Genomic DNA, 20,009 nt, shown 5'->3' with positions numbered 1-20,009 from the left:
CTTCCTTATTATGAAAAAGACATGAAACAATTTTTATTTTCAGAAACTAAAGACAAGTATGATGTCTAAATTTTTTACCAAATTGTTTACATGAGTACGTTTTTTTATTCCATGAGTTCTTCCCTATTACCTGATATCAAGATGATGCAAAAAGGATTTAAAATATGTACAGGGTTAGACAGATGGGTGAAGAAAATTATGACAAGTTCAATGCCAAGACCTAGGTCAGGATTTTGAGGACGTTCTGTAGTTCCTGCTACAAGAATACACAAGGGTCTAAACTTCTTGGAAACAAGCATAAACATTCACAAACCCACACACAGATATCACATAATTAAAATTAAATCAAGTCTTTAACCAAACATATTTTCACACATGAATATTTTCTGTTGTAAGCACTCATTTCTGTAACCTAGGTGTTGAGGCATTTAAAGTCTTAACTGTTTTCCTTCATCTTAAGTTGGTTCATGTAACAGAAAGGAAGCATGTAGGAGTGAATTTAGAGAAATCAATCTGAATAAGGTTTTTATGTAATTAAAGTGTGAAGTCAAAAAGTCCTATGTATCAATAAATACATAGGACTTTTGTCCATATGAATTTGCAGGTGAAAATAAAATAGAGACATCATAATGTTTGAACAGATTGTTGACACTTGTCAGATTTTTTTCTCTCCAGAATCTTGTATACTAAATGTGTGTTGGCTGATGAGCTTACCAAATCCTTTATAGTTAAGATTCCCTTCAGTATTAATTTTCTCATGTCCTTAAAGTGATTGTGGTATGCAAAGGGCATAACTTCACCACACTGCTTATATTTATAGGGTTTCTTTGCAATGTGATTTTTTTTCATAATTTTAAAGGTTGATGTTACATACAAAGGCTTTACCACATTGATTACATTCACTGGGTCTCTCTCAGGTATGTGTTCTTTCATGACTTGAGAGAGTGCTGTAATGTGAAAAGGCTTTACCACATTGACTACATTCATAGGGTTTCTCTCCAGTATGTGTTCTTTTATGTGTTTGGAGACTACTGACATGTGAAAAGGCTTTACCACATTGACTACATTCATAGGGTTTCTCTCCAGTATGTGTTCTTTTATGTGTTTGGAGACTACTGACATGTGAAAAGGCTTTACCACATTGACTACATTCATAGGGTTTCTCTCCAGTATGTGTTCTTTTATGTGTTTGGAGACTACTAACATGTGAAAACACTTTACCACACTGATTACATTCATAGGGTTTCTCTCCGGTATGTGTTCTTTTATGTCTTGTAACACCCCCATGACTTGCAAAAGCTTTACCACATTGATTGCATATATAGGGTTTCTCTCCAGTATGTGTTCTTTGATGTACTCGGAAATTACTGAGCTGTGAAAAGGCTTTACCACATTGATTACAGTTGTAGGGTTTCTCTCCAGTATGCGTTCTCTTATGTACTTGAAGATGAGAGTGATGTGCATAGGCTTTACCACATTGATTACATTCATAAGGTTTCTCTCCAGTATGTGTTCTCGTATGTCTTTTAAGATTGTTGTGACATGTAAAGGATTTACCACATTGATTACATGTATAAGGTTTCTCTCCAGTATGTGTTCTTATGTGTCTTTGAAGTTGACCATGATTTGCAAAAACTTTATCACATTGATTACATTTAGAGGTTTTCTCTCCAGTATATGTTCTTTTATGTTTTTGAAGATGGCCATGAGTTGCAAAAACTTTACCACCCTGATTACAGTCATAGGTTTTCTCTCCAGTGTGTGTTCTTTTATGAAGTCGGAGACAACTGTTACATGCAAAGACTTCATGTTGAATACTTTCATATGGTTTCTCTCCAGTATGAACTTTTTCATGTTTTTGAAGATACCTGTAATATGCAAAGTTTTTAACACATTGAATATATTCACAGAGTTTCTCTCCTGCAAAGATAATTGGCACATTTACAAGCTTTACCACATGCATTATACTGATGAAACTTAATATCTGTATGAATTAATTTTATAATTTGGCCTAACTATAAAGAGGAGTCAGATCTTCAGATTTAAATTCTTGATGTTTCCCTTCATTAGAGATTATTTAATGTCTTTGGAAATACCTGTGATAGATAGTAAGAGACTTTATTTCATGGCCCACATTTAGGGCATCTTTTTATGTGAGATTTTTCACATATTTGAAAAGAACTGGAGGAACTTGGAGCTTTGCCATTGCATTCCTAAGTTTTCCTATAGTGTGAGTCATACTACATTGGCAAAATGTACCGGGACAAATGGAAGTAGCCTTACATTCCAATGCTCATAGGGCTTTTCTGCAGTGAGTTTGTTGATGTCCTTCCAATGAATTTGCAAAACCAATTAATTGTAAACTTATATCACATTCAGCAAATCTACTCTAAGTGGGAACTACTAAATATCTTTCATATCTTCTCATTGTCCTGAGAGAGCTACATTGCTTCTTTCCATATTCTATGCTCACATGGCTTGCATTCAGAGTGACATATGATACTCTTTTTTTTTTTTTTTTCTTGATATTTTAAGACAACATTTCTCTCTGTATCTTTAGAGCCTTCCACTTGCTCTATATACCAGGCAGGCTTCCAACTCACAGAGATCCACCTGCTTCTGCCTCCTGAATGCTGGAATTAAAGGCATGTGCCATGCTCAGGTCAACATATGATATTCTTACTAAAGGAAGAATAACTAATAAAAGGTTTCCACATTGTCAGATTTGACTACTGCTGTGTGAAAATTTAGAAAAAAAAAATGTTTCCACATTGCATTCACACAGTTTTACTTTCTTTTCTTCACAGACATGTGATATAGGGTTTAAGGTTTCTCCACAACAACCTTCTCAATTCTCATAAACTTTCAATATACTTAGCAAAGTCACAAATATATGAGTAATGCCAGCTTTACTATAAACTCTTTTTTCTTAGAAGTTCTTAGACATATGCTTATCACTTATTCAATGTTTATACCATTTAAAACATCTGAGTGGTATGAACCTAAATGGATTGGCATTTCTACAGCATAGCTCTCATGGGGCTATAATTCAAATGGTGGTATCTGTTAAGGCATTGCTTCCTTGTCTTCTTTTTTCACAAGGATGCCTTGCAAACACAGAATAGCTACCTGACATTGAGGTAGATACATGGTTTTGTGAGAAATTAAGAATCATCAATATACTTTAAGCTGTGCTTAATTATATTGTTGCTTTTCTTTAAAATTTCCAGGACACATTAAAATTTCTTCAGAGGCAAATTTGTATAAACTTGCATATGAAAATTACCTTCTATGTCTTCTAGAACTTTGACAATATTCTTCAATATTATGGTCTTCCCAACTGTAGCCTAAAATATAATACCAGAAAATATTTGATATATTATTGGAAACTGTACAAAATTTAAATTAATATCTTCAATGAACCTTAGAACTATGCCTTATTCACCTAATTTTCCCTTTTCTCAATCAAAATTACAGAGGAGTATCAATCAATAACCAAGAAACAGTTGTCCCCTTACTTTAAAACATGAAGGAAAATTCAGTATTACCTATAGCAGTAAGGTTCCTGTAGGTCTCTAGCATCACATCTTTGTAGAGTTTCTTCTGTGAAGGTTTCAGCAAAGCCCACTCTTCCTTTGTGAAGTTGATGTATACATCATCACAGGTAACTGCATTCTAAAATAACCCATACATGTGTAAACCAGGAAGTATGATACCAACATTGTAAATGTATACTGTTTTGACAATATATTTATATAATTCTGGTGCTTTCCACACTTATTTCATGACATGGACATTATAATGTATTCACCAAGTCACTTTAGAAGGAAACTGAATACGAGGTTCACATGTACCATTTCTTGGCCCTTTAAATAGCATATAGCCTTGAGAAAGGAATCCCAATGAACAGAAATAAAGGGAGAAACAAGGAAGCAGATCAACACTACTGAGAACAAATCAGAGAAATTACATGATAGGGCCAGCCTATCATAGAAATACCCCAGTCCCTGGACCAACTTTTGTCTTAGTTAGGTTTTTATTGCTGTGAAGAGACCCCATGACTATGGCAACTCATAAAGGAAACATTTAATTGAGGCATCTCACTTAAAATTTCAGAGGTTCAGTTAATTATCATCATTGCAGGGGGCATGGCAGCATGCAGGTAGATGTGGTACTGAAGGTTAGAGCCCTTACATCTTGACTCAGAGGTAACAGGAAGTTGACTGACACACTGACAGCATCCTGAGTATAAGAAACCTCAATGCAGAACCCCACAGTGACTTACTTCCTCTGACAAGGAAAAGCATGCTCCAACAAAGCCACACCTCCTATTAGTGTCATTAGTGGAAGCTCACAGACTATGGACTGCCAGCTGGGAAACCTTCATGGGACCAAACTAGACCCTCTGAATGTGGGTGATAGTTACGTGACTTGATCTGTTGGGGGTCCCCTGACAATGAAACCAGGATTTATCCCAGGTACATCAACTAGCTTTTTCAAGTGTACTCCCTATGGTGGGATACTTTGCTCAGTCTTGATACAAGATGGATTGGCTTGGTCCTTCCTCAACTTGGTATGCCAGACTTTATTAACCCCCCCAAAGAAGGCCTTACCCCCTCTGAGGAGTGGGTGGGGGATGGGAAGGGAGAGAGGTAGGGGGCAGAAGATGAGAAGGGAGGGGAACTGGGGTGGGTATTAAAATGAAAACTAAATTTTTAAAATAAATTTAAAAAGAAACAGTGTATGATTTGTATTATGCACCTAAAGTGACTTTTTTTTTTGCTCTCATTGCTTTATAAGTAACAAGAATTTTGAAAACAAGTTTATCCAAATTGTTGTATATGTTTGCATGTGAGAGAGGTTTTCCATGTGTGTATATGTGACATACCAGAGAAGAGAGTGTCAGATACCCCAGATCTGGAGTAGCAGGTAGTTTGGCTATTGGGATCTGAACTCATCATCACTAAGTGTACTGAGCCACCTACTAAGCCCCATAGTAAAGTCTTTCACAGATTAAAAACAACAAGAATAAAAGAGACTAAATAAGTAAGTAAAATAATCATTGGTAATTTGATGCATCAACATTAAGATACTGTATAAGGTTAATTTGCAACAAGAATTGAATACAGCCCAAAGAAAATTCCCAACAATTTATAACAGGTTATCTGATTCCAAAGCTATATGCAAAGTGGAAACAGATAGAATTCTGAAGAGCATTACAAAAAAAAAAAATAGTACACACATTTGCCACAGACCACCCTAGCCAGGTATGGAAGTCCCTGGGATGAGGGTTCTTGAAGACTAGGTGGGTAAGGATTCAGCAGTGACAAATAGAAACAAATACACAGGCAGTTTGAATCTGAGAGTATTTTGCAGTTCTCAAGCAACTTTTTTTTTTTTTATAGAAATATTTTCTCAGTTGATGCTTTTGTTAAGCAAACCCAAATATATGACATTATTGTTACTTGGCACAGCAGCACAGAAATCCAAAACATGAAATCATCCAGTTAATCAAAACACAGAATTGTCCTTGGTTAACACAAAATCATCCAAGGCTAACCACATATTTCTTAATTCAAATTAATATATCTTTATGGTCAATTATTGTTTAACATCTATTACCTGGTTCTTGTGTGTTTTTGAAATACTGAGCTATTTTAACTCTTTCTTATTAAAAGCTTTCTTTACCAAGCCTACTCTCAATGACAGCCATATAAGATTTTATTGTTGGGAAAGCTTTTACTCTTTGTACTTAGGTGAATGACGCGAATGATTTGAAAAATGCTGGGTTTTCTGGAGATGAGGTCATAGCTAGAGACCCCATCTCAGGGTATAGTTTCTTATCTATATCTCTCACTTGAAATGTCAGTGTAGGCTTTCAGGAACATTTTTTTAATATGAAAAATGAATAGGAGAGAGCCTCTACGTGCGCCGCAGCCCCTCAGCCCGGTCCCGGTGTCGGATGTGAGAGCCCGTGGCTAAGTGATTAATAAACATACTGAAAGAATATGGCTGCACAGATATTGTAGGTTCCTGGGAACCTACAATAGACTTACAGAAAACTGCTTTTTGGACTGTGTTAAAGACTTCACAACGAGAGAGGTGAAACCTGAAGAGGTTACCTGTTCAGAACATTGCTTACAGAAATATTTAAAAATGACACAGAGAGAGGAGCCAACAGTCCACCCTACTTCAGAGACTCCTTGGAGCAACTCTGAACAAAGGAGACCTGCCTATCCACGCGGGACCACCCGTAATTTCCACCTGCTTGGTCTCTGACCCCACCTCCAGTCCTTTGCTGGAGTCCTGGGCCCCTCCCAGAGATCCGCCTATCTCTGCGGGTCCACTCTGAGTTCCTGCCGGCAAGATCCTTGACCCCCATATCTGTGCCTCTGCTAATAAAAGAGGCCTCAGCTGGAGAGTCCCAGTTTCCAGTGAGATCCCACTATCCTGCAAAACCTTTCCAAATTTCAGCTCAGGCTTTGTCTTCTTCTGCCAGCCATTGGCTAGAGCCATTGGCTAGTGGCATCTTCTACTGGATCCTCAGCCCTGACCCCATCCCTGGGTCCCTGACTGTGGAGAGACCTCCTTTAGAGCTTGGACCACCCAGAGCTACAGATATTGAATCTCTGACCCACATAAGCCCACCAGGAAAGTACCATAGAGAGAAGGGGAGACCCCACCAACACCTACTGAAAGAAGCTATGGGAAGACGGCAATACAGGAAAACACCTAACAAGAGAAAGACAAGCATGATACCACCAGAATCTAGGGAATCTATAACAACTAGAACGGAACACAACAACAAGGCAGAGGAAGCAGAAGGGAACGACTTAAAAAATTACCATCATAAAAATGATAGAGGCCCTCAAAGAAGATGTGAGAAAATCCCTTAAAGAAATGGAGGAAAAAACAAACAAAAAAGTGGAAGAAATGAACAAATTCCTTAAGGAAAGTACAGAAAGCCAAGAAAAAACAATTAAGCAGGTGAAGGAAACGGTTCAAGAGTTGAAAACTGAAATTGAGAAAATAAAGGCAATACAAACCGAAGGAATGCTGGAAATAGAAAAACTGGGCAAACAATCGGGAACTACAGACACAAGCATAACCAACAGAATTCAAGAGATGGAAGAGAGAATCTCAGGCGCAGAAGATAAACTAGAAGAAATAGATTCATCGACCAAAGAAAATCATAAATCCAACAAATTCTTAACACAAAACATACAGGAAATGTGGGACACCATGAAAAGGCCAAACCTAAGAATAATAGGCATAGAGGAAGGTGAGGAAGCCCACCTCAAAGGTGCTGAAAACATATTCAACAAAATCATTGAGGAAAACTTTCCAAATCTGAAGGACATGCCCATGAAAGTACAAGAAGCATACTGAACCCCAAATAGGCTGGACCAAAGGAAAAAGACCCCTCGACATATAATAATCAAAACACCTAGCATACAGAATAAAGAAAGAATATTAAGAGCAGCGAAGGAAAAAGGACAGGTAACATATAAAGGCAGACCTATCAAAATTACATCTGACTTCTCCATGGAAACCCTCAAGGCCAGAAGGTCCTGGTTAGATGTTCTAAAAGTATTAAGAGAACAAGGATGCCAGCCTAGGTTACTATATCCAGCAAAACTCTCAATCACTATAGATGGAGAAAACAAGATATTTAATGACAAAACCAGATTTTCCCAATACGTATCTACAAATCCAGCCCTACAGAAAGTATTGGAAGGAAAACTCCAACCCAAGGAAGGTAACTACACCCACAAAAATGTAGGCAACAGATAATCCAACTACACCAGAAACCAAGGGTAAAGCAGAACTAATATATTCACAATACCACTGCCAAAAACAAACCTAAATCAAACAACCATCAACAATCAATGGTCCTTACTCACCCTCAACATTAATGGTCTTAACTCACCTATAAAAAGACACAGGCTAACAGAATGGATATGAAGACAGAATCCATCCTTCTGCTGCATACAAGAAACACATCTAAGCTTCAAAGATAAACATTACCTCAGGGTAAAGGGTTGGGAAAAGATTTTCCAGTCAAATGGAAATAAGAAGCAAGCAAGCGTAGCTATCCTAATATCTAACAAGTTAGACTTCAAACCAAAATTAATCATTAGAGATGAAGATGGTCATTTCATATTCATCACAGGAGAAATCCATCAACACAAAGTCTCAGTTCTGAACATCTATGCCCCTAATACAAAGTCACCCACATTCGTAAAAGAAACACTACTAAAAGTCAAAGTTCATATAAAACCTCACACACTTATAGTGGGAGACTTCAATATACCACTCTCAACACTAGACAGGCCCACAAATCAGAAACTCAACAAAGAAACAAAAGAACTAACAGAAGTTATGTCTCAACTGGGGTTAACAGACATCTATAGAACATTCCATCCAAAGACAAAAGAATATACCTTCTTCTCTGCTCCACATGGAACCTTCTCTAAAATCGACCACATACTAGGTGGCATAACAAACCTCAACAGATACAAGAGAATAGGAATAGTCCCCTGTATCTTATCAGACCACCATGCTTTAAAATTGGAATTCAACAACAACACAAATAGCAGAAAACCTGCAAACTCATGGAAACTGAACAATGTGCAATTGCACCACTCCTGGGTCAAAGAAGAAATAAAGAAATTAAGGACTTTCTAATATTCGACGAAAATGAGGACACAACATACCCGAACTTATGGAACACCTTGAAAGCAGTGCTACGAGGGAAGTTCTAAGTGCCCATATGAAGAAAACAGAGGATAGTCACATAAGAGTATTAACAGCGCAACTGAAAGCCTTAGAACAGAGAGAAGCGACCTCACCTCATAGGAGTAGATGCCAAGAAATAATCAACTTGAGGGCTGAAATCAACATAATAGAAACCAGGAAAACAATACAAAAAAAAAAATCAATGCAACGAAGAGTTGGCTTTTTGAGAAAATCAACAAGATAGACAAACCTTTATCCAAATTAACGAAAAAGCAGAAAGAGAACATGCAAATAAACAAAATCAGAAATGAAAATGGGAACAATGGACACAGAGGAAATCCAGACAATTTTCAGGTCATACTTTGAAAATCTGTATTCCACGAAAATTGAAAGTTCAAAGGAAATGGAAAAATTTCTGGATAACTATCACTTACCAAAATTAAATCAAGAACAGACAAACAACTTAAATAGACCTGTAACCCGCAATGAAGCAGTCATCAAAAGCCTTCCAACCAAAAAAAATCCAGGGCCAGATGGATTCAGTGCAGAATTCTACCAGACATTCAAGGAAGAACTAATACCACTACTCCTCAAACTGTTCCACAAAATAGAAACAGAAGGTTCATTGCCAAACTCTTTTTATGAGGCCACAATAACTTTGGTACCTCAGCCTCACAAAGACACAACTAAGAAAGAAAACTACAGACCAATATCCCTGATGAACATTGATGCAAAAATACTCAATAAAATACTGGCAAACCGAATTTAAGAATACATCAGAGAAATCATCCACCATGACCAAGTAGGCTTCACCCCTGGAATGCAGTGATGGTTTAACATATGAAAATCTATCAACTTGATCCACCATATAAACAAACAGAAAAAGAAAAACCATATGATTATCTCCCTATATGCTGAAAAAGCCTTCGACAAAATTCAACACCCTTTCATGACAAAGGAATGTTTACTTAGATGGTAAGAGGTTACCTCCCCTTTTCTGAGAGTGGGCTCAGGCACCAGCCCTGGCACTCCCGACTTAAGGAGTTAATTTTCTTTTATCATTAGAAGTTTCCTTCCTCTGTATAGATTTAAGGCCTAAGTTTTCAAGCTTTAATTAATTATAACGTTTGGTCCATCCGATTTTGCTCAGTTTTTAGAAAAAAATTGATAATCAGTTTATAGACATTACAATTTGTACTAATACATCCTTTTGTATTCCCTAAAATTGTAAGGAGTAACCCTGTGGGGAAACCAGGTGGGAACACCTAGCTATTACTTGCCCTGGTCCAGACCTGTCAATACAAATACTAGACCTACTTCCCTACCGGGATGTTTTAATGGGCAGGCCAGGACTTATCTTACTATGGCACCTATATATGTCTGCCCTGGATCCCATCGAGACCGATCTATAGAGGACAAATGTGGCTTTGAACAAGATTACTTTTGCGCTGCCTGGGGATGTGAGACCACTGGGGACACTTATTGGAAACCCTCCTCTAGTTGGGACCTTATAATGGTTAAGCGCCTAAATCCCCCTTCTTATGAGTTAAATTCAGGACCTGTTCCCTATAATCGACAATGCTCCAGTCACTGGTGTAATCCTTTGTTGATCTCTTTCACCAATGGGGGAAAACAATTACAAAATTGGCCAACTCGAGGGGCTCAATGGGGTCTTCACCTGTATATTTCAGGAGAAGATATAGGCCTTACCTTTAAAATACAGCTACAAAAATCTCTTCCCTCAAACGGTAAAACAGCCGTTGGCCCCAATCCTGAATTACACCAGAAGGGAAATGTCCCCCGTAGGCCTCCTGTTAGACCCTCTGCCAAACCTTCCCCTTCCCCTGTGTAGTTCACAGGAACTTTTCAACCCACCTTACCCCCTGGACCTCCTTCCTCTGCAGAATTGATTCTTGCATTAGCCAATTCAACTATTCATACCCTCCATCTGACCAATAATACAGATCTACAAGAATGCTGGATTTGCTTTTCTCCAGGTCCCCCTTTTTACAAAGGGATTGCTGCTTTTGATAATGTTATCTTTACTAATGATACTAGCCAGTTAAGATGGAGCCCTATTTCCCCCACAGAACAAGGCCTAACCATTGGCCAAGTCTCAGGACTGGGTCTTTGTCTTCTTAGTCCTCACATGATTCCTCCCTCCTCATTAATTCCAATATATAACCAAACGGTCGTAATTTCCTCACAATACATTTACGTTACAGCACCAGAAGGAACCTATCTTGCCTGCTCCTCTGGATTGACTACTTATGTGGTAGTCTCAGTTTTTCTAAAGAAACGAGACTATTGTACCTTGGTCCAGTTGGTACCTCGACTTACTATACATGATCCAGAAACCTTCCTTAACTTCTGGGGTCGAGATACTTTCAGCCATGTAAAAAGAGAACCGGTAACTGCCATTACCTTGGCTGTTATTCTAGGTCTTGGAGCTGCTGGGGCAAAGACAGGAATAGCCTCTCTGGTACAGACTAACTCCCATTTCAATCGACTCACAGCGGCAGTAGACAAAGATATTAAAGAATTACAATATGGACTAAAAAATCTAAAGGATTCACATACTTCTTTAGCAGAAGTTGTGTTACAGAATAAAAGAGGGCTTGATCTATTATTCTTGCAACAGGGTGGCCTTTGTGCAGCCTTAAAAGAGGAATGTTGCTTTTATACTGATAGGACTGGCTTAGTGGAAAACAGCTTAGATAGAGTACAGAAAAGTCTTGAGGAATGTAAACAACAGCAGGATCAGGCAGAGTCCTGGTATAAAAATTGGTTTTCCACCTCCCCTTGGCTTTCTACCCTACTTCCTTCTTTCCTGGACCATTGGTGGGATTATTGCTGCTGCTGACTTTTGGGCCTTGGGCATTCCAGAGACTAACTCAATTGATCAAAACTCAAATTGATTCCATACTCAAAAAACCTATTTCTGTACACTACCATCAGCTTTTGGGAAAGGAACAGGACTCCTCTGAGGAACCTGTTGAGGATGGTGACAATGCCAATTCTGATCCCCCTAGACAAGGACTTGATTTCACAGGACTCAAACAATAGAGGACCTGGTTCTCTCAAATATGGAGACGTCAATGACAGGAGTATCGCGGTATCACAAAGCGGATGCAGACCCTCCTCTTCGGCTGTAGGTCCCTCAACGACGGGAATAGCATAGGGCTGTCTTTCAGGAGCCCACTCTTCCTGCCCGAGTTTCTCGCCCAATTTTTGACTGTCTTTGAGTACTGAGGGCGGATGCACCCTATGTAGCCTAAGACAGAGGTCCTACCCATTCGTCACATAGTGACAAGCCCATCCCCAGGGTCCCGATTGTGGGAGCCCACCACGTAGCCTAAGACAGACCCTCCATAAAAAATAATAAAATAGGGAGATATGTTGGGAGCCAGCCTTGAGTCACACCCTCTTGCAGAATTACTTACACCTTAAAACTCTAATTGAACCTTATCTTGGTAAAACAGAAAACTGCTAAGAAAAAGCAGTCTGTTCCATTCAACCCAGGAACTGAGATGAACCAAGACGCCAGGAACTGAGGTAAACAGACATTTATGGCCTGGGACAATACCAGAGCCCCATAGTCAGCACAGCTACCCCTCCCCATTTCCTCCCTTCTTTGCTTTAAAAACCCCTCTTTGTGCCTAATAAAGTTAGACCTTGACAAGTATTGCTTGGCCTCATTCCTTCTTTCTCTCCCATTATTTTCAGGTTCTAGCCCACCTTGACCCACAAATAACTAGGCCCCGCTGGCTGGGGTAGCTGCTAACTAACAATTTGAGCTTCCGTGGAAAGGCTACCATAAATACCCTTCCTGGAGAGTGAGATCAACAACTAACTTATCCATGGAACCCTCAATTAATGCCTGTTGGAAACAGGAGCAAACACCCATACATAAACACTGAGTTGAACTAGAACCCAGATGCAGATGGAGAGGACAAGACCAGGCGGCAGAAACACATACAGACAGCTGACCTGAACAAGGAGGAGCTAACAGGCCACCAGACTGATAGCTGGGAAGCCAGCATGGGACTGACTCAGGCCCCCCTGAATATGGGTCTCAGCCAGAAGGACTGAGCAGTCTAAGGGACCTCAGACAGTGGAGCCAGGATGTATCCCTGGTGCATAAAAGGACTTTGCGAACACATACCCCATGGAGGGATAACTGCCTTAATCTAGAGACAGGAGAGAAGCCCTAGTCCCTACTTCATATGACCTGTCAGATTTACATGACCCCAACTGGATGGCATTCCCCTACATATGGAATTGGGGTGGGGGGGATGGGAGCGGAGGGTGGTTAGAGTGCATGTGAAAGGGCAGAGAGGGTAAAAGGGAGGGAAGGAGGGAGAGAGGGATGGAGAGGGAACTGGGATTGACATGTCAAATAATAAATTAAATTTAAAAAAAAAAATGCTTTGACTCCAAAATTTAAGTTCAAGGACAAGTTACTGGGGAAAAGGATTTCTATTTTTGTTTCCACAGAAAATGAAAAGATGTAGATTTCTTCCAGACTAATGTGGTTTGATCATGCCAGACCGCCTGAAACAGAGTACCAGGTGATCCTACATTCAAAACAGCTGGACAAAGCAGCCTTACAGACTACAGCCAGGATTTCTGAATCTTCTTCAAATCCCCCATGACAGCGCCCCTTACCAGCAGGAAGTAGTTTGGAAAGAACGACGCCCAAATTCCCAAATATTGTCTATAAATGTTTGTTTTCATTTAAATGTACTTGGTTATATAAAATAAATAAAAAAAAAAAAAGAAAGAAAGAAAGTAATAAAAAGGCCACGTAAAATGGAAAAAAAAAAAAAAAAGACACAGAGAATATCCATGAGATTTCAGGAATATCATATTCAGCAGAATGAAGCCCTGGCAGCCAAAGCAGGACTCCTGGGCCAGCCCCGGTAGAGAAGTCCCCAGGCACAGACTTGCACCAAGAGATTGCCAACAGCTGTTGCACTGGAAATGAGGGTTAACCTGCTAGAACCCTGAAGCCCAGCAGGAGTGGTGGTAAGCCATCTGTCGTGACTGCCTGACCAGTGGGAACCACTGGAGAAACAAAAACTACTCTTCACCAGAAAGAATCAGAACAGGCCTTACTGTTGAGTGAAAGTGATAAGATGCAATGTTGTTGAGGCCTTAAGATTCAGCTGCGTGGTCACCTTGATTTCAAAAATAAACCACTGTTCCTTTCTTTGTGACTGTTAATTTTAAAAGCAAAATATGTGTGCTATCATGTATGAGATATAAAAACTTTATTACTAAAAGTAAAATAAATGAAAATTAAAAAAAAGAAAGAAAAAGAAAAATGAATAGGAGAACAAACAGAAATTGCCATGAGGATCATAGCCCAATATTTTTCTCTGGTCAAGAGTTTCACAACCGGTTCCAGGAGATCTCCTTCTTTTAAAGTTATCACCTCAATCTGTGGAATTTCTCACACATAATCTACTGGATTTGGTGTGATACACATTGACACAATGTGACTTCTATACTTAAAACAAATCTACAGCAATCAAGAAGGTGTACAATATTTGAGAAAGAATAAAGGAGATGGAGAGAAAAAGCCAAGAACAAAAGCAGAAAAATATAATCAACTTTTAATCAAATGGCCAAAGGAAACTCAACCAGGTAAACTGTGATCTTGAACAATGTTACCCAGCTACCTATGATTCTATGTGTTTAGAAATTAAATAAAAAGACTTCACAACTCCCACAAAATTAACTCAAAAGGTCCCTTAAACTGTTCTGCTTCTGACCCTCCAGCTACTGATATTTCTTCCAAACAGAGAGGCCCCATGGTTTAGAGCTCTCTCTACAAATTGGGACAATCTCTTGCTATTGTTCTGCAAACTCTCATATTCCATTCTGGTTTGAGGCAAACCCAGGTCCATTGATACCCACACACAAAACAACACGGAAGAATAATTTAACTTCTGCTTCCTGCCACATGCATCATGACACAAGTTGTATATTGTTCCCTATCCACCCATCCAATACAATGCAGACCTGAGGAACTTCTGCAGATCAGAAATTCCTTTTGTTCCCTGGAACTCAACTTTCCTGTATCAAGCCATTGTAGCTGGTGGTAGCAGAAAGTCAAAAGCACTCTAACTATCTATTGCTGAAGGATGATCCCCACCACCTTTCTACCTGTTCCTAAACTGTGTGAAGCACATGTAAGACAAACCTAAAAGTGGAATGAAATATTCCTAAATTCTAGAAATCAAACTTTCAGTTTTCCAATGTATGTTCCCACCACACACCAAAAGCAACCTTTTGATGCACACTGGACACTGATAATACAAGTATCATAGCTTCCCACCACCAGGGCTGCAATGCCTCCCTTTTCCCTCAGGCAACCTACACTTACAGGTTCAGAGGACAAGGGACACTGCTCAGGTCAATACATGGCTCATGGTTCCTCCCAGTCCCAGCAGCAATGACAGCTAGGCAGACCTGCTCCTCCTGCTCTGAAGCCCCGCACACTCACCTTGCTATTCTAGCTCCTACAAGACAGCCAGCAGGGGATCCTGGAGAGAATGTGCTAGCTACCTCCAACTGATCCTCCTGAGTGCTAAGCCTTCCTAGAGTGCCTCATTAGCTAGAGCCACACAGTTGGATTTTAGCAATTCCCCTCTTGGGTATGTAGAGACCAAATAACACAGACAGCATATGCATTCCTACCTCTGCCCTTCTATCCCAGCAGACAGGGCTCTAGTCTGGAATGTTTGTGCTTTAGTAGACATTCTCCCAGCTTCCAGTTCTCTTCCAAGGCACAAGGTCTTTTATATGCACACTCAGTATATAGGGTAGCCAACCCTATGTTTAATTCTGGGAAGTCCTACAGCCATACAAGGTCACATTCAAACATTCATAGGTCACACATTATTGTTACTGTGTAACTGGTGTTAAAGAAAAACAGAGCAGAACTAGAAAACAATGAGGGGTCATGGAAGGGCTTGGAGGCAGGAAAGAGACTATAGATACTATAGTTGTGAGGTAGTTATAATCTTGAGAATTCTTCTTGAAAACTTGAAACAGGCTTTATGGCCATTTGCTTCAGAAACTATGGATTTGAATGAGAGAACACCAAGGATTACTCACATCTTTTCTTGGGCTGTACATCTTAAACCAGTAAAATATCAACAGTTCTGTTAGGCAGGGTCACACCATTTTACAAAGATCTTCTATTTTGGTTGAACTTGTATAACTACAGCAATTTGGTTTCATGGTAACATCAGTCCTTTATCCAAATTATTGATTGGCCTTGTTTGTGAACCCCATGAAATGGCAAGTCAGGTATTTTATCAATCATCTAAAACTGATTACAAGACCCCATACTATTTTCCACTGCTGAAAAGCAGGAAATTGCTCATGTTCTTTCCTTCTCCCACCCCTTTCTTCACTGTGCCTACACCAGCTTAATAAACAGTGGCTCACTTACAGTTTCAGAGGTTCAGACCATTGTCATCATAGTAGGCAGCATGATTTAAAGGATAATGTGGTTCTGGCTACATCTTGATCAACTGATATGCTTGGCCATATCCACAGCATAAGAAACCCCAAAGCCCATCAACAGTGTTACACTTCTTCCCAAAGTGCCAAACTCACTGCAACAAAGCTATGCCATCCTATAGTGCCACTCCCTATGAGATTACATTTAAACTATTGCATTGCCATAATCAGGTCCTTTTTCATGATGGTGACTCAAGCAGCTGATTTTTCTATCCTGTTCCCCTTACAGTGTACTCAATAAACTATTCCTTCTACTCTGGTCTGAAGGCAGAAACCATGCTCCATGTGCAAATCCTTTTCCTGTGACTGCAATGGACAGTCAACTACATGACTCAAATGGATAATTTTAAAGCTCTGAGGTCTTACAGTCACTTAATTTAAGAAAGAGTAATCAAGAGGACATCAAGGTCATTGCCTGGAATGCATCAGACTGGGATCAAGGACACCTGTGTCAACATGGAGAGAGCTTGTCTCAGAAAACTTTTTGTAAAAGACTGGAAGTGAAGCTGTTCCAGGATATGCTTTTCCAATGAGAAATAACTCAATAAGAAAAATCTCTGTAATGATAGTATGTATTCATCTCTGGCTAATGCTTAAAGAGGAGAGAGCCTAAAAGAGTTTTGTTTTTGTTTTTTTTTTTTTTTTTTTTTTTTTTTTTTTTTTTGAGACAGGGTTTCTCTCTTCAATAGTCCCAGTTGTCCTGGAACTAGCTCTACAGCTCAGGCTGGCCTCAAACTCACAGTGATCTGCCTGCCTTTGGCTCCCAAGTGCTGGGATTAAAGGCCTGCAGCACTACCACCTGGCTCCTAAAACAGATTTTGCATTCCACATACGCTCTCATCTTAAAGTTCTTTTTAGGGTCAGATTCCAATTTACACTTTGAAAAATTTAAATAGTGGCAGGAAACTGCAAGCCAGGCCAGTTAGTCAAATGAAAGACTTCAACAGAAAGCATATTACCATAATTATTTCATAGTATAAGTGTAACATGCAGGTCATACTTTACTGACAGGTCCTGAGGTAGAATTGCCAGAAGATGAGAAAGATAGGAAAAACAGAATAAATAAAATATAAAAGCTGGGGCAGGGAGGTTTTGCTTAAGCTATGCCTTATTCTAAGTAAGCTTCTTAAGAGGAACAGCTTCTTGTATACTACTTCCAGGAGGAAATGGAAGGAAATAGGAGACTTCTAGGAAGTCAGCAGAAGTTATCATACAATGGGACAAACTCAGGAGAAGGCTAATCAAACAATGCAGCACAAGGGGAACACAGAGTATCCCAGGAACATTATGGAATAAACCCACACTGGCCTTGGGGTCTATAACCACAGTTCCATGTGGTGGGAAGAGTTGTGTTCTCAGGATCTGAAGCAACCCCTCCACAAAGGCCCTGGCTTCAGACCATTACATTCTCTCCCAAGCATCTTCATAGTTTTACTGGAGGAGCTCTATTTTATTCTTGCTATCTCGGGGCCTGATGGAAAGCTCCTAAGGCTAGGCCCCAGTCTGTAACTGGCTCCACCAAGCATGTTCCTGGGTTTGAGAAGGAGCTATGTTCCTTCTCCATGAGTGGGGACCTAAAAATAAAGTCTTGCTTGCTCAGTCCAACCCTCAACACAATAGTGTTTTCTTTTTAAACAGTTTTCACTTGGTCTCATCTTGCCCATCTGGCAGAATTATGATTTTCTCTAGAAGAAAACTGGACCTTTAAGGCACACCATGCCCTAATGTTCATTGTGACCCAGTAATGCCCTCTTGAGCAGCTTGTAAAAGCCCTGTCCTTTCATATGGGGATGGGCCTAGGGGCTGTTTGGAAGTCAGGGGTTTCTCCCTTGTCATGGTTTGAAGCCAAATATCTGGACAATCCTGGAGAACAAATATGTACTTTATTTAGTAGGAATAGTTAACGTACTACTTATCTTTGGATTATTTTAGAGGCAGCTCTCCCTCAGTTAAATTCTATTTTGTGGGACTTACTATCCCCTAAAAAAAAAAAAAAATTGTAAATCCTTTATATCAATAATTCTACTCATCCACATCAGTTTAGTTGTGGAGTTCAATCCAACACAAGAATGCCATTTATGCACATCTTTAGTGTCCCATGCCTTTAATCCCAGCATTCTGGAGGCAGAGGCAGGCATATCTCTGAGTTTGGGGCTAGCCTGTTTGTTCAACAGAGAAATTTCTAGGACAGGCTCCAAAGCTTTACAGAGAAACTGTCTCAAAAAACAAAACAAAAAACAAAAAAAAAAAAAAAAAACCCAACCAAATAAATAAATAAAGATAAAGAATGCCATTTACAACATGTACAAAATTAACTCCAAATGGATCTTATACCTAAATATTAGATATGAAGTGTAGAACTTCTAGAAGATACTAGAAAAACTAGGCCTCTCCAAGTTCAGCAACTTGCCTTCCATATGCACCAGAAGCATGTTTGTGTTGACTACAAATATATATTTCTACACAAAGCTCACTGATTGAAATGCTTTCCACAGACGCAGTCCACAGAGTAAAGGCTCTGTGGCAAGCACCGGGTCTGGGGAGTTGCTAGTACTATAAGGGACCTCACAGAACACAGAACGTGGCAGCAGGTTCCCACCCAGCCTCCGGGAGGGCCTGCCACACCTTCTTCCAAGCCGACCATTCCCTTTCTCCTCATCATGGGATAGCATCCCCTTGCTCACCATTTTGTGGCTTCCACGCTCATCCATGTTCCCCTCACAATTCCCTACAGCAGCACTCACAGCACAGCAATCAATCCACTGGCCCCTGTTCTGCTATAAAACCAAGTCTGCAGCATGGATCCAGGAAGTGTCCTGCAAGATTTGTGACTGGTGGGTTGGCCTGATGTCCTTGATTGGCTAGTGAGACTTGAGCAACAAGAACACTTCCTTAAGGATTAGAGTGTGCTTAAAGACACAGCACAGGGTTTTTCCGAACTGGTTTCTCTGTAGCTATGGAGCCAGTCCTGGAACTTGATTTGTAGACCAGGCTGGCCTTGAACTCAAAGATATACACCTCTATGCCTCTCAAGTGCCAGACTAAAGGCATGTGCCACCACCACCTGACAGGCATTTTCTTATTAAAGTTTTGAAATGGGACTACCCATCTTTAATCTGGATGTTTAAAGGTGATAAAATCCACCTTTACCAGCTTTGTGTTGGTGTTTATCTTTAACCCCAGCAGAAGCAGTTGGGTTTCCTGAGTTTGAAGCCTCCTGGTCTACAGAATTTGGTATTTCTTTAATGCCCATCATCTTCTCTGAAGTATATTGGTGCTGCCAGGATCAGACGTGTCTCATTTTCATCAAAAACAAACAAACAAACAAACAGAAAAAAAAAAAACAGAAAAACAACTATGTAATCAGGCAGTGGTGGTATTCAAACATAACTCTGGGAAATCCATCAAGTCAGGATGCTACTGGAAGAAGATAACCCCATTTGTAAAGTGATGTTAAATGTTAACCAGTACTTTAAATATATTTATTTTATATGCATTTGTGTTTTGCCTACATGTATGTCTATGTGAGGGGGTCAGGTTCCCCAGAACTGAAGCTACAGACAGTTGTGAGCCACCATGTATATGCTGAGAATTGAATCCAGGTCCTCTGGAAGTGCAGCAAGTGTGCTTAACTTCTGTTCCATTTCTCCAGCTCCATCACTCAGTCTTTTTACTACAATTGTAAATGGTAGCTTTAGAACTGAAGACTTTCTCCTTCCTTGGTGATTGGAAAT

At 39.8% G+C, this 20,009-nt stretch overlaps 1 protein-coding gene across 1 annotated transcript; it reads right to left on the bottom strand.

Annotated features, from left to right (window-relative positions):
• Positions 1-1,159: 1,159 nt before the first annotated feature.
• Positions 1,160-4,958, bottom strand: LOC127229394 (zinc finger protein 431; the record flags this gene model as incomplete). The annotated part of the gene is made up of 4 exons (XM_051194526.1): positions 4,911-4,958; positions 3,549-3,675; positions 3,287-3,347; positions 1,160-1,523 (listed from the first exon to the last, which is right to left on the bottom strand). Coding segments are annotated over exons 1-4 (600 nt in total), but the record flags the coding sequence as incomplete, so codon positions are not given.
• Positions 4,959-20,009: the final 15,051 nt, after the last annotated feature.

The sequence above is a fragment of the Phodopus roborovskii genome, unplaced genomic scaffold (genome assembly GCF_943737965.1).
Source record: "Phodopus roborovskii unplaced genomic scaffold, PHOROB, whole genome shotgun sequence".
NCBI lineage: Eukaryota > Metazoa > Chordata > Mammalia > Rodentia > Cricetidae > Phodopus > Phodopus roborovskii.
The sequence above is the reverse complement of the archived record's forward strand: the minus strand, read 5'-3'. Positions and strand labels throughout refer to the sequence as shown.